The sequence below is a fragment of the Panulirus ornatus genome, chromosome 37 (assembly GCF_036320965.1).
Source record: "Panulirus ornatus isolate Po-2019 chromosome 37, ASM3632096v1, whole genome shotgun sequence".
NCBI lineage: Eukaryota > Metazoa > Arthropoda > Malacostraca > Decapoda > Palinuridae > Panulirus > Panulirus ornatus.
The window spans coordinates 15,711,565-15,724,863 of record NC_092260.1 but is presented as its reverse complement, the minus strand read 5'-3'; the positions used below and the strand labels follow the sequence as shown (position 1 = coordinate 15,724,863).

The following is a 13,299-nucleotide window of genomic DNA, read 5'->3' as shown; positions in this document are numbered from 1 at the left end:
ATATATATATATATATATATATATATATATATATATGTATATAATTATTCTTTAAAGCACTGAAATATTCCTTACTACCTACCGTGAATCATTTCATGAACAGTATGCGGTCTTGTATAACTTCTGGGAAAATCTAGTGTTTTACAGCGTTTTCATTTGATTACGAAATTTTTCTTAATGTGATGTATTGTTAGAAGTCATAACAGAAGCACTTAAACTATTTCATCTGATTCATTCATCCCACTCGTCAACACTTACAACCAATAAATTGTTTTCTTCTCTACTCTTATTTTTTACCATTATTTGCTTATTAGACTACCTGTGATCCACAGACTTGTGATTACTCAATGATCAGGTAGAGGGAGGAGTTCTACACTCATGTGGCCTGATCCCTTTATCAAACAGTTAGTTTACATCTATGTACACACGTGTCTGTGTGGATGCATACGTGTATGACACAAAATCAAATAAAGTAAAACTGTTATTCGAGGCTGTATCGTCGTCAGAGAAGCGTAGCGCTGAATGTGCCCATGAGAGTTGTCCAGGTGTCATTTTTTTTTAATTTTCCAAAAGAAGGAACGGAGAATTGGGCCAGGTGAGGGTATTCCCTCAAAGGCCCAGTCCTCTGTTCTTAACGCTACCTCGCTAATGCGGGAAATGGCGAATAGTTTGAAAGAAAAAAAAAAAAGAAAATATATATATATATATATATATATATATATATATATATATATATATATATATATAAACACAGGGGGTGTAACCGGACTCCGCCTGCTTGTCGTTACACCGCGGGTGAAAAGTTAACTTGCAACGAGGATTCATCAGCGTCAATTGAGGAAAGTCACGTCGAATCTGCTCCAGAATGTCGTGCAGCCTCGAAGCTGCAGGAGCTATAAAAGGAGTCCTGGATATATATATATATATATATATATATATATATATATATATATATATATATATATATATATATATATATATATATATATATATATATACTAATAATGATGCACAATTATAATCGACTATGCTTGGCAAGTGGTAACACAAATCAGTAGTAGTCTTTGATGAAACTGTATCACTGTCAACGGACGGGACGGAGCGCAGCTTCGTACAGGACCCTTCTGTATCAAAATCCCACCTTTACTCCTGCGTGGAGCGCATTCCCGAAGCTACAAGGAGCTCAATAAAAAAAAAAAAAAAAAGGGTGGGGGTGTACCCTTATGCCACAAAATATTACATCACAAACCTAGACTACGCAGACATGTATAACTGCGCAGTTATAACATCCTTGTTCCGGGTCAGGCAATAGTCTCAATGGGACGGTGAAATTAAAATATGTGAAACAGAGAGAGATTAGGGAGTGAGATTAGTCCCTGGCACGTACAAATGTATTAGTAAACGAACAAAATTGGGAACTATTCAAGCGTACATCATGCACTGATTTCTCTTGTTACATAGATCATATATAGCAATAGAGAAATCATCGTTAAGTGTACTTTTGGATATTTTGATCATAGCATCAACAATGAGCTGTGCCCCAGCAACACGCGAGCCGGATATTTTGTCGCATCCCTGAGGCTGGCTTTCCATATCTGACGTCACAATATAACGACCTTCTGTTTCATTGTTAACAATGGACGGGTCCCTTGTCACAACTTAGGCAGCAGGCATCACCCAGTGAGTGCAGTCACCTCACTGGCTGACTGCATTTGCAAGCTATCACAAGTGCCATAAAGAGAATCCCTGTAATCATATGTTTGTATTGTTCGGGGAGGGAGCTCCACACTCCTGGGGTTCTGTATCTAAAACTTTCTCGGTTATCGTACGACTTTTCAAACTTCCGTATGTTGTCGATATTTACTATTTCATGACTCATGTTACTCCATTCATCCACTACTCTTGTACTAAGAAAATACTTCTTTACATCCACTGTAGTAAACAAGTTTACTCTTTATTTTCGTTATGGCCTCTTGTTCTAGCCTAGCCCATTTCGAAGAACTATACACTATATGCGTCATCAAGCTAGATTAAAAACTTAAAGGTTGTGACCATGTCATTCCCCACTCTCCTCTCTTCTATGGTGGCAAATTTTGAGGCCTCTAAGCCTTTCTCTGTACAGCAAGAAAATCAGTCCTCTTAATATGTTACTCCCCCTAAGGACAGACATAAACTTTTCAGTTTTTTTGGCATATTCATGATAAAAAACGAGTTTTGCCTGTAGACGTTTTGCACCATGCCACTGCCAGTTGATTATACACGTCAAGGTTTTACTGGATTCATTGGTTTATTTTCTCTAAACGAGAGTAACGAGACGCAAGAGGGAGGAACAGTGCAGTAGTCTACGTTAATAATGACGATGACTTCATGAATGAAAGCAAATTCAAGTCTGAGACTTACTGTTATTTCATAGTATCATATAACGTCGGTAACAGTAACATTTGTTATGTATACAACGACACAATATATGCTCATGCGTCAGTCGTCCTTTTCAGAGTATTACTGCATCAAAATTCTTCATAAAAATATAGAGGGAAAATTTGTTGCATTCATTTCTACTACAAGAACTTTTAAGAACAAGTCATTCTAAGTTTCCATACTACAAAACTCATACGGTAATCAATTTTTTTTTTTTTTTTCAAAAGAAAGAACAGAGAAGAAGTCCAGGTGAGGATATTCCCTCAAAGGCCCAGTCCTCTGTTCTTAACGCTACCTCGCTATCGCGGGAAATGGCGAATAGTATGAAAAAAAAAAAAAAAAAAAAAAAAAAAAAATATATATATATATATATATATATATATATATATATATATCATTTATTTATTTATCATACTTAATCGCAGTCTCCCGCGTTAGCGAGGTAACACAAGGAAACAGACGAAAGAATGGCCCAACGCACCCATATACACATGTATATGCATAAACGCTCACACACGCACATATACATACCTATACATTTCAACGTATACATACATATACATACACAGACATATACATATATACACATGAACATATTCACACTTGCTGCCTTCATCCATTCCGTCGCCACCCCGCCACACATGAAATAGCACACACACACACACAAAGTAGCGCTAGGAAAACACAAAAAGGCCACATTCGTTAACACTCAGTCTCTAGCTGTCATGTGTAATGCACCGAAACCACAGCTCCCTTTCCACACCCAGGCCCCACAACACTTTTCATGGTTTACCCCAGACGCTTCACATGCCCTGGTTCAATTCAGTGACAGCACATCGACCCCACTATACCACATCGTTCCAGTTCACTCTATTCCTTGCACGCCTTTCACCCTTATATATATATATATATATATATATATATATATATATATATATATATATATATATATATATATATATATATATATATACTTCCCACGTATTCCCTGCGTGTCGTAGAAGGCGAATAAAAGGGGAGGGAGCGGGACGCTGGAAATCCTCCCCTCTCGTTTTTAATTTTCTAAAAGAAGGAACAGAGAAGGGGGCCAAGTGAGGATATTCCCTCATAGGCTCAGTCCTCTGTTTTAACGCTATGAAAGTATATATATATATATATATATATATATATATATATATATATATAGAGAGAGAGAGAGAGAGAGAGAGAGAGAGAGAGAGAGAGAGAGAGAGAGAGAGAGAGAGCAAAATATGCTATAAATAGGCTATCTTGGGTGTAAAGAAAAATGTAGCTGTGAATCTTATAGGTATAAAGGAAGAGAGAAAATTCCACGGCTTAGGTATTCAAGGAAAGAAGAAATGACGGTCAATCCTCAAGTAGTAGCAGCCAGACGCGTGGTTCGGATCCAAGCCAAGGACACTTGCAGACAACTTAGCAGAGCATTGGTCAAAATGATAACTGCAGAACAGGGAGAAGGCAGCAGCATAACGGAAAACAGAAAGGATGGCAAAGTAAAGGTGATGAGAGGAAATTAATGAAACGGAAGGATTTTGATTCCGTTTTTGCAAATAGAGAGGTGGAGGAAGACCTATCGTAAATATGTGATACGTTATAGTTTCTTATTAATAGTTACAGAGGGCATGTATTATCACTGGTGTCGACTTAAAGTACCTACACGCGTGAAAGCTCATCTAACGACTTACACTACCTGACAGAGAGAGGTCAATAATCCAGTGTTTATTCTTTTGATTACTGTTCTCAGCGACTTTACTCTTGGTTCTTAACCTCTTAAGCATGACAGTACGACCCTTGAGCACGACGGCACGACCTCCGAGGATGATAGCATAGCTTCTGAACTAAGCCTAATTTTGTTCCATGTTACCATCACTAGAAGCTATAAACGTGTTAAATACCCGGTTCCTACCTTGGCAGTTAACACCAAGAGCCCGCTTGATGTTTGTGGTTTCTTTATCATATGTACACAGACAGACAACACAAAGTTCTTTGTTGCTGAACAACAAACCGGTGCTGATGACAGCAGAACAAAAAATAATAACTGAGATCTAGCAGCCACTGCCCATCTTGGTGTGGTCTCTTCTGATACTGATTATTATCGCAGTATAATTTAGTACTAAGTACAGTATCTGGTACATTCTTACCTTAGGGTAACCTACCCAGGGACGGCTTACCTCAGCAAAGCTTGCCCAAGTTCTGCTTATCATGATGCTGCCTATCTTGGTACAGCTTACCTTGATGCTCACTACCCCCCTGGTACTGCTTGCCTTAATGCTGTCTACTCTGGTACTGCTTACCTTAATGCTGCTTACCCTGGAACTGCTTAAGGGCTCATTGCTGCCTACCCTGGTGCTACTTACCTTTATGTTGCCTACCCAAGTACAGCAGCTTTCCTTCTTGTAGCCTCCTCTGTGTATTCGTCCAACTTACTACCCTGGGAAAGCCTAATTTGGCATAGCCTGTCATAGTGTAGCCTACTTTTGTACCGCCTACTTTGAGTAACCCTCCTTGGTGCTGACCAATCAGCCTACCAGCGCGGCGAGGTAGTAACCAAAAAGGCGCGCTGCCTCCCTGGTAGCTCGGTGGTGTAATAACCATAATCAGCATAACCTACCTGGCAGCCCGGTGAGGTAGTCCCTGAGGGCGGGCAGGCTACGAGGCGAGGCCAGGTCTCCGCCCAAACGTTCACAGTCCCGGCGAGCATCTTCCCAGCCCAACTTCTCATCCTTTTTCAAGTGGTAGCACTCGCCCTCCACCTTGTCGAAGGGCTGAGGGCAGGATGAATACGCCGCCGCCCAGCCTGCGGAAGGAAGGAATGGTCTTGGTCACAGAGGCAGTGATGGCTCAAGGATACCAAGTCTTACTCTTGTTACCACATCCTCTCTCTCTCTCTCTCTCTCTCTCTCTCTCTCTCTCTCTCTCTCTCAGGGTTACCTCTCTATTGTTGCTTCCCCTGATTCGTATTCAAAGGGGTGACTGCCAGAGAAACTGTTGGCATATGCGGTAAAGTCTACGCACTAGCCCAGCCTATGGTCGTAAGTACTCACAAATATTATGTACTCTCTCGATGAGTGTCTCCCCCTCTTACAGCTACCTTCTACAATGAGGGCAAGTCTTCTCTTGTTATAAATACTCTTGATCATTAGATTGCTTCCATCTCTCTGTTATCAGAGCTACATCTCTTTTTCTTCTCAGGATTACTTTGTTTCTCTTAAGGTAGTTGGTCTATGTTCTCTCTCTCTCTCTCTCTCTCTCTCTCTCTCTCTCTCTCTCTCTTCTCTCGTTAAGGTTACTTCTCTTCAACACTTACTCTTTATCTGTCCTCACTGGTTCTTAAGTTTAGGTTTTCTGCCTAAGCTTTCACTCATAACAACAACCACTGTCCCTCCCCTTCCATCGTTCCCTTCCTCCATCCCTCTACGCCTCCAATCATACCCGTGTGTGTGCCTTCTCCTCCGAACATCTGTGCCTCCCATCATATTCCCCTGTATGCCCTAAACTTTGTCCCCTAACACCTCCCCCATCCCGGCCCTTAATGCCCCCCCTATGCCGCCTCTCACCGTGCTCCTGATCGCCCTGTTGGGCCAGGTCGGGGCGGCCCTGCTCGAGGACCTCCAGGCGGGAGTCGATGTTCTTCATGCGTTCCAGTTCCTCCATGACCGTCCCCAGCTGGGCCCTGCACGTCACCATCTCGTCCTGCCGCACACAACAAAATGAAAACAAAAATAAGTGACAACACATGCTAACATGTATGATACAATACAGGATAATTTGAGAACTTTTTTACATAAAAAAAAAAATTGCAAGAACTGAGGTAGATTATTTTTTTCTTTAAGGATGGGACGTCAGTGTAAAACACTGTAGTAACTTTATCATGCTCTTTGATTTGGATCCCTTTACTAATACTGCTCACTTATTTGTATCTGGCTTTATGGAGTTGAGACGATTGTGTAGTTGTAGTTTTTGCAAACTCAAGGGAGGTGAGCATGGCTCCGCAGTTCATTGTGTAGGGTATTTTTTCTAACATTTTTCTCGAACCTTTTACCATTATGACGGATCACAGTGGCAGCACTTCAGCCCTCCCAGTGGTAGAGTTGAGAGCGCCGTCAGTAGAAGAGATACTTTGCGGTACGTTTACCTCACTAGACTTCACCTTCTTAACATAATTCTACATCACGTGTACTCCTCTCATAAGATGTGTATTTACCCAATAAAGGATCGTGTTGTTACTCGTGTTCCCGTAACCCTCTCCTTCCATCACAAAATAAACCTTGCAAGTCACTTAAAAAGAACACCGCTGAAACATGAATAAGATACAGTTATAGGAATTCTCTTGAATGCTAAATAGGCTGGGTGTCGTTCGAGACAAACACGATCACATAAAACAAGTACAAACTCAAAGCAGCTGCGGCTACAGTGGATTCCCCCTTTTTTTTTCTCTCTATCCTGAGAGCAATTTTACTGTGCAGAATAGGTCGCGAAAGCTTTCTACGATGGGCGACACCAGTACATTTAAAGGAACTGGCGTAAATATACAGTGGCAACTTATGCTGGTCTTTTTAACCTCTTATGCACGATGTAATGATCCTTGAGCACAATGATGCGATCGTTGAGTAAGACGCTACGACCCTTCGGTACGACAGCCTGGCCTGTCTGAAGCGAGGCTGTCTCCAAGGGTTCTAGCGTTGTGCTCCGGGGTCGTATTTACCCTACTTAAGAAGCTAATACCATCGTACCGTACAGGGTAAGGCGTTGAAGCCTCAGACAGACGCAAACCTTTGGATACAAAAGTTATATTTGCGGTCACCAAACGACGTTTGTCGTGGTTTAGAGACTTTCTCCACGGGATTAGCTGTTAGCTAAGAAGACAGTGTGCAAGAAACGAAGCCTAAGGTTTGTTTACCTCGGCGAGGCTCGCATCGCGCTGCTGGGACTCATAATAGCTCTAGCACATGTGGCAAATAAACCAAGCCTTAGTAAGGTGCACGTAGCGTAAGAGTGCGGTGTAATAACATACTCTGAGCCATGAGGAGATACACATCTGTCCACAGAGGATCCAGCTTGCAGGCTCCAGCTGGTCTGCGTGTCGCCTTAATGTGACGTCATAACTAAACGCCGATCTTCATCAAGTTTCGAGTAAAATATTCATCGTGGTCTCAGTGCTGATTTTTTTCCCTAGTGCACTTGGGTAGTATGACAGCCCTTGCCTGTCATCAAATAAGGAGTGTAATATGCACGGTATAGTGAACTATATACTCTAGTGTGCAAATTCTCTGATGAAGTACTGCCTGTATATTGTTATGATAGAGGAGCACTCCGACTGTTAGCCCATGAGAAACAGTTCCTCTTCACATCCGTGTAACTTTACAATTTGTACTCGAAACATTTTATAGTTTTTCCATTTACAACTATCTTCATTTGGCAACATATAATTCTCTTCTAAAACCCTGTTTCCAAAACAGTGAAAAGATGCTTTTTTGTATCGTTGTTAAATCTTAATTTGGTGAGTTTAAAATCAGTCGCGAATTCTTTCTTGACTGGATACATGAGCATCTTACGAATGTCTTTAGCTGTCACGCACTTATACACTTCAGTCATCTTTACCCTGACTCCTCGCCTTCATAGGGAATGCAAATTCAATATTCTTAGTTACTTCATTGAAAGGATTCCTAATACCGGGGATTTTTGTATTCTCACATAGATTTTTTTTTTTTTGTGTGTGTGTGTGTGTATGAAAGAACTCATCCATCCTGTGACAGGCTGCACCTCAACTGAAAACTAAAAACAACCTTCGAAGCAATTCCGGGTAGTGTGTTCACTATATTTTGGACGTTTATAGTTTGATACATCGGTTGTGGGAGAGTGCTTATCAATAATGACTTCTCAGTATGTTAAGGAGACACGCTAGACTCCTGTCTTCTCTCGCCTGCCAGTTTTATGTTTAACTTTTGATTTATTGAGGTTTCCCTGTAGTGCTATAGAATTTTCAGTGAATTCTTGTATCTGTATCGTCAGCATATGCAACAATATTAATAATAACACCTCTGTCTGCATCTTCAGCACATTTACTATCAATAACACCTCTGTCTAAGTAATGAGGCTTCTGCTGCTATTACTTAACCCAAACTGTTCTCTGTATCACTTCTACCTTTATATGAATTTTAATGCAACAGTTTACACTAACGAACACAACCACGCCACCAACATCCTTTGTTTTTGTTTTTTTATTATTTGTGAAAGTTCATAAATCACACATGATATTCTGTAAACAATTTCCTGGTTTTAAAGTTCATGTTAATGTTACTGCAGTCAAGTGAAGTTCTTCTCCATAAAAACGTGCTCTTATCAATATCATTTCTTAAATTTCTGTTATTTGTATGATATACTTTAAATCTAGTTTTATACTTCTCTTCTACTGCGTTTATCTCTGACCACTCATCTCTATATGTCGGCTTTGATAAAAAAAAATTCTCCATTTTCATATTTCAAGAGTGCCCGTATTTCCCTTACTTGACCACATACCACTATAATCTAGCTGTTTTAAGACTTGAGTATCCCAGCTGCAACCAACCCTCTCTGCTGACTTGGCCACAACTAAGCCTCGCGCCCTATATCTGAGGACCCCTTCCCTGGTAAATGTGACACGCTAACCATACAGGGCATAAGTGTACGGCACATTACTGTCTGAACACAATTTATCAACACATTACTCTGGACAGCCATTCTTTTTCAATCCCACTTCAGGCAGAACACCAATCAAGACTGGAATCACCACCCACCAATCGTATATCCTAGCCTTAATGTCTAACATCTTGTTCGTCCTGCGATACGGCTTCCTGTACTGAAGAATAAAATGGACTCGTTCCCATTGCTAGACGTCATCCATTCTCTCCATTTCGTAGTGGTCTACTTTCAAGTGATGGTAATGAGGCAACGAGCGCTTGTCCTGGCACTGTACTTTACAACTTTACGTCTCACATCAGTGGACAGCAAGACAACAAAACAACTCATCTTAATTTTATACAGTGACGGTCGTGTCCTAGTGTTGTAGACTCGCTGTGACTGGCAGGTGGGTGACTCACCAGGGGCATGGAGTAAAGTCCGTGGCCTTGCAAGTCTCACATCCATAAGGCCATCAAAATCGTCTGTGTCCAGCGGTGAATAAAGAGGTACTGGGAAACACATCTACAGGTGCTCATGTCACGCCTGTAGCTATGGCGGCCGTGACCTAGTGTCCTTGATAACTAGAAAACTAAAGGCTAGAATCATCGTGGGGACAATATGACCGTTACACATGTGCCTTCATTGCCTACGTGACCGAATTAGCAACGAGGTCTTCGTAAAAGTACTCTACTGTACAGAGTCTATGGTATTCGTATTGGAAGTAGTTACTCTGTGTTATCCAATCTCGTAATACTAATCAGTGGAAAATGAAAAGCGTTTATCATGGTACGAGCGACAGGTAAGGTCGAAGAGCGAGGAGGTTGAGGTGGGTTACCTCTAGCGAGAGAAAGCAGGGGATGAATAACTTCTGAAGTGTTTGATGTAGGTCTCCTGGTGTGTATGGGACGTTCTTTCTTTTTGGTTTGGGAAGGGAAGGAAAGTTAGCTATTCTAAAGCAAGCACATTTGAGAACGAGGGCAATGGAATAAAAGGACATAATATCAGTTGAAAAAGATAAAAGTAAAGGATATAAAGTTTGTTAACTATAAGTGTAGGTCCCAGGAAGGTTTTGGCAAAAATTAAGATCGAAAATATTTACTGCGCATTTATGGGGAAAGGAAAACATATGACGTTACTGTTGTTAGGATCACAGCGTCTTTGCTCGTCACCGCCACAGCAAAGCCTGACGAATTCATAGAATCACTGTGGCTGCGTTTTATGATTAACACGAAGTTTACCCCTCTCATAATACAGTATAATTTCCATGTCATCTCTTTCCTCGAGCACAAACCTCGCTAGACGGGTGAGGCGCCTGAGACGTTTGGGTTGGCATCTCAGTTCCTAGAAGGGAGAAGCATACTAATTGGAGGGACACCTCTCCTCACATGAAACCCAAGCTTCTAGTGAGGGACGATCATACGTCTTCCTGTACAACTAACGCTATTTCGACTCACCACCACTAAACGTTAATCTATAAATGTCGAACAAAATAGACATCAAGTAATGATTTCAAGTCTTTCACTTGTCATGAAAGAAAAGTTTCAAAATGAAGAACACGAAAATTAAAAAAAAAAAAAAGAAATCAGTAACTGATGTTCTGGTTAAGCCAACACAGTGGCGCCAATTATGACCAGAATGTGTAGTTGGTATGGCTCCTGGGCTCAGGCGGGCTAGAGTTACCCCGCAAGCCATATTACTGAACTAAGCTCGTCGATGATGCAATCTCACCTAAAAAAGGAAAAAAAAAAATCTTAATGCTGATACTGTATGCTGGATATCTTTGATTACGTTTAGCTTTGCAATCGTTGACGTGCTCAGATAGCCTAGCTAGTAATATCCCCATTGGAAATAGGAAGGGTTGCGTTCTGCGCCAGGCCGCGCCCGGACACTGTGAAAGAAGCCCGTGATTACTCGTCAACGGAGGCGGTGTGTGACCTATACTCAGATCCGTTAGTGGCTATTAACCAATCATCTTGGCTCCCTCAAACATGAAACATGACGAAGATTTTCTGAAGCGAGTTTGTTACAGAATGATGCGCCAAATATTCTGAGACCGTTAGTAATTAGTTTAGTCATCTGACTATACTCTCATATGACTGAGCTCATTATTTGTTTTACTGGCAGACAGTATATTCTACTGAGTGACCGTAAACTGCATTTGCTATGAAAGAAGGGAAACTGCACTAAAAAAAAAAAGCATCAGACCTTAAGCTGGTTAAGGAATGCATACAACTGAAAATACTCTTGCTTCTGTCTTCTACGCAGTAGTGAACGCACCAAAGAAAGAAATAACACATGTAGAACACATACTCAGCGAGAGTGTATGTGGTCTACGAATTATCCTTAATACCAGAAGGTAAATATTTTTCGGTTGGTGGATCTAGCATGACGTAGGACAAGGGTCTTAATGGACCTAAAACACAAACAACCAACCAAAGAATCCACAGGCTCGCCTCCATGTACCTACCTACGGATAGGGATAATAAAAACTCAAAAAGTCTGACTGCTGCCTTATGTTACTATTTTGTCAAGATATTTCATCTCAAACCAAGGTAAGCATGCCAGACACTATACCATATCTTTGCGAGATGTAGAGAACATTCTTTACTTCTATCTATTGTCCCAGTAGTAATACTAATCTATTCATGACGTAATAATAATAATAATAATAATAATAATAATAATAATAATAATACTGAAAATAATAATAATAATACTGCTGGGGTTATTCCCTGCGCGTCGTAGAAGGGCCTATTCTCATCGATGGCTCAGGATTAGAGGGAGGGAGATATACGTAGTATGTCTGCGGAAAGGGTGAAAGGCGTGCACTGGACAAAATTAGATGGAGCGATGTGGTATCAGGATGCAACGAGTAGTCAATGGACAGAACCAGGGTATATGAAGGAGCCGGGGGAAACCAGGGAAAGGGCTGTGGGGACTGGTTGTGGACAGCGGGTTGTGGTTTCGGTGCATTACAGATGACAGCAACAGAAAATTGATGCAAGCGAATGAGGCGTTTTCTTCGTGTGTTCCTGGATCAACACACTCGTGCTAGTACTTGATGCCATCCGATTCGAGATTGCTGACCGTACATTCTGGCCGATCACTAACACGCTCGTAAGTCAATATTCTTTCCTTTCATCTTTCCTTTTTATTTCTACCTCGAACCTGTTCTTTTCACACTGTCTCTACACGTCTTTTTAATTTTCCTCTTTTTGATCCTTTCTATTTTTGTTCATTCAAGGCCTGGACTTGATGGGTACGCTGTTCGTGACCGGAGCGCTTTAAAGAAAAAGAAGTTGTGCGAGGATCAGTGAACGTTCGTGTGGTGCCGCTACGTGTCTGGTGCTAGATGCTGCTTTACTGGGATAGAATATTCTAATCTATAAAGGTAACCGAATATGATTCCATATCTAAAAAGAAACTATTAATTCTATCGTGCTAATATTACATTAATGAACGTAACGTAGGTAGTTTCACCAGAACAGGTAGCGTCATAAAACCTGAAGGGCCTATAATTTTCATAACAACGCATTCTATATAAACTAACATACTTAAAGTACGTAGCTGTACGTAGGTCCTCTGCATTTCACGTGTGATACTGTTTCGTGGGGCAATCATCCTTGGTGCAATTCTGTTGCTGATAGTCGTGGTGGTGCTGGAGACAATATCCTGTATCACGGTTAACTGATAGTCTAGGATATAATCTCCTACACTGAGAAAAATCTAACCTAATCATTAGCTCACTGAAAGCATTCAAGTTCACTATACGATATGCATGTAATTTTCAAGAGCAAATTACTGCCAATGCAGAAAAATGCCATATGGCAATGCAACAGCAATATACAAAGAGCGCGTCTATTGGAGTGGCAGGCATGACGCTGGGCACGGCAGCACCACCACCACCTCCAGCCTGTATGTACCTCCTTAACCTTGACGTTCCAACGGTGCCCAACCTGCATTCACCCCTGACACACGTGTACTTCTCTCTCGATCAGAGTTATCTTATGTTTCATGCTCGTGTAACCCATGGAAATAATCCTCACTGCGCTGTAAATATTGTGGCGATATACTGACCTCACTGCCAAATGGTCATGGCAATGAGACCAGTGAGGTAAACAACGCTGTTCATCTACAGGCAACACAGTTCTTATAACAAGATGAAATTCATCGTATCAAAGATTAAGATATATACGAACGCTG

At 41.2% G+C, this 13,299-nt stretch overlaps 1 protein-coding gene across 1 annotated transcript in view; it reads right to left on the bottom strand.

Moving 5' to 3' along the window:
• The window catches only part of LOC139760526 (uncharacterized), a 58,938-nt gene that overhangs the window by 7,588 nt on the left and 38,051 nt on the right, over positions 1-13,299 (bottom strand). Inside the window, exons 3-4 of the mRNA XM_071683834.1 lie at positions 5,994-6,129; positions 5,048-5,233 (exon numbers count right to left, since the gene is read on the bottom strand). Coding sequence (XP_071539935.1) covers positions 5,048-5,233; positions 5,994-6,129 — 322 coding nt within the window. The remainder of the gene's footprint in view (positions 1-5,047; positions 5,234-5,993; positions 6,130-13,299) is intronic.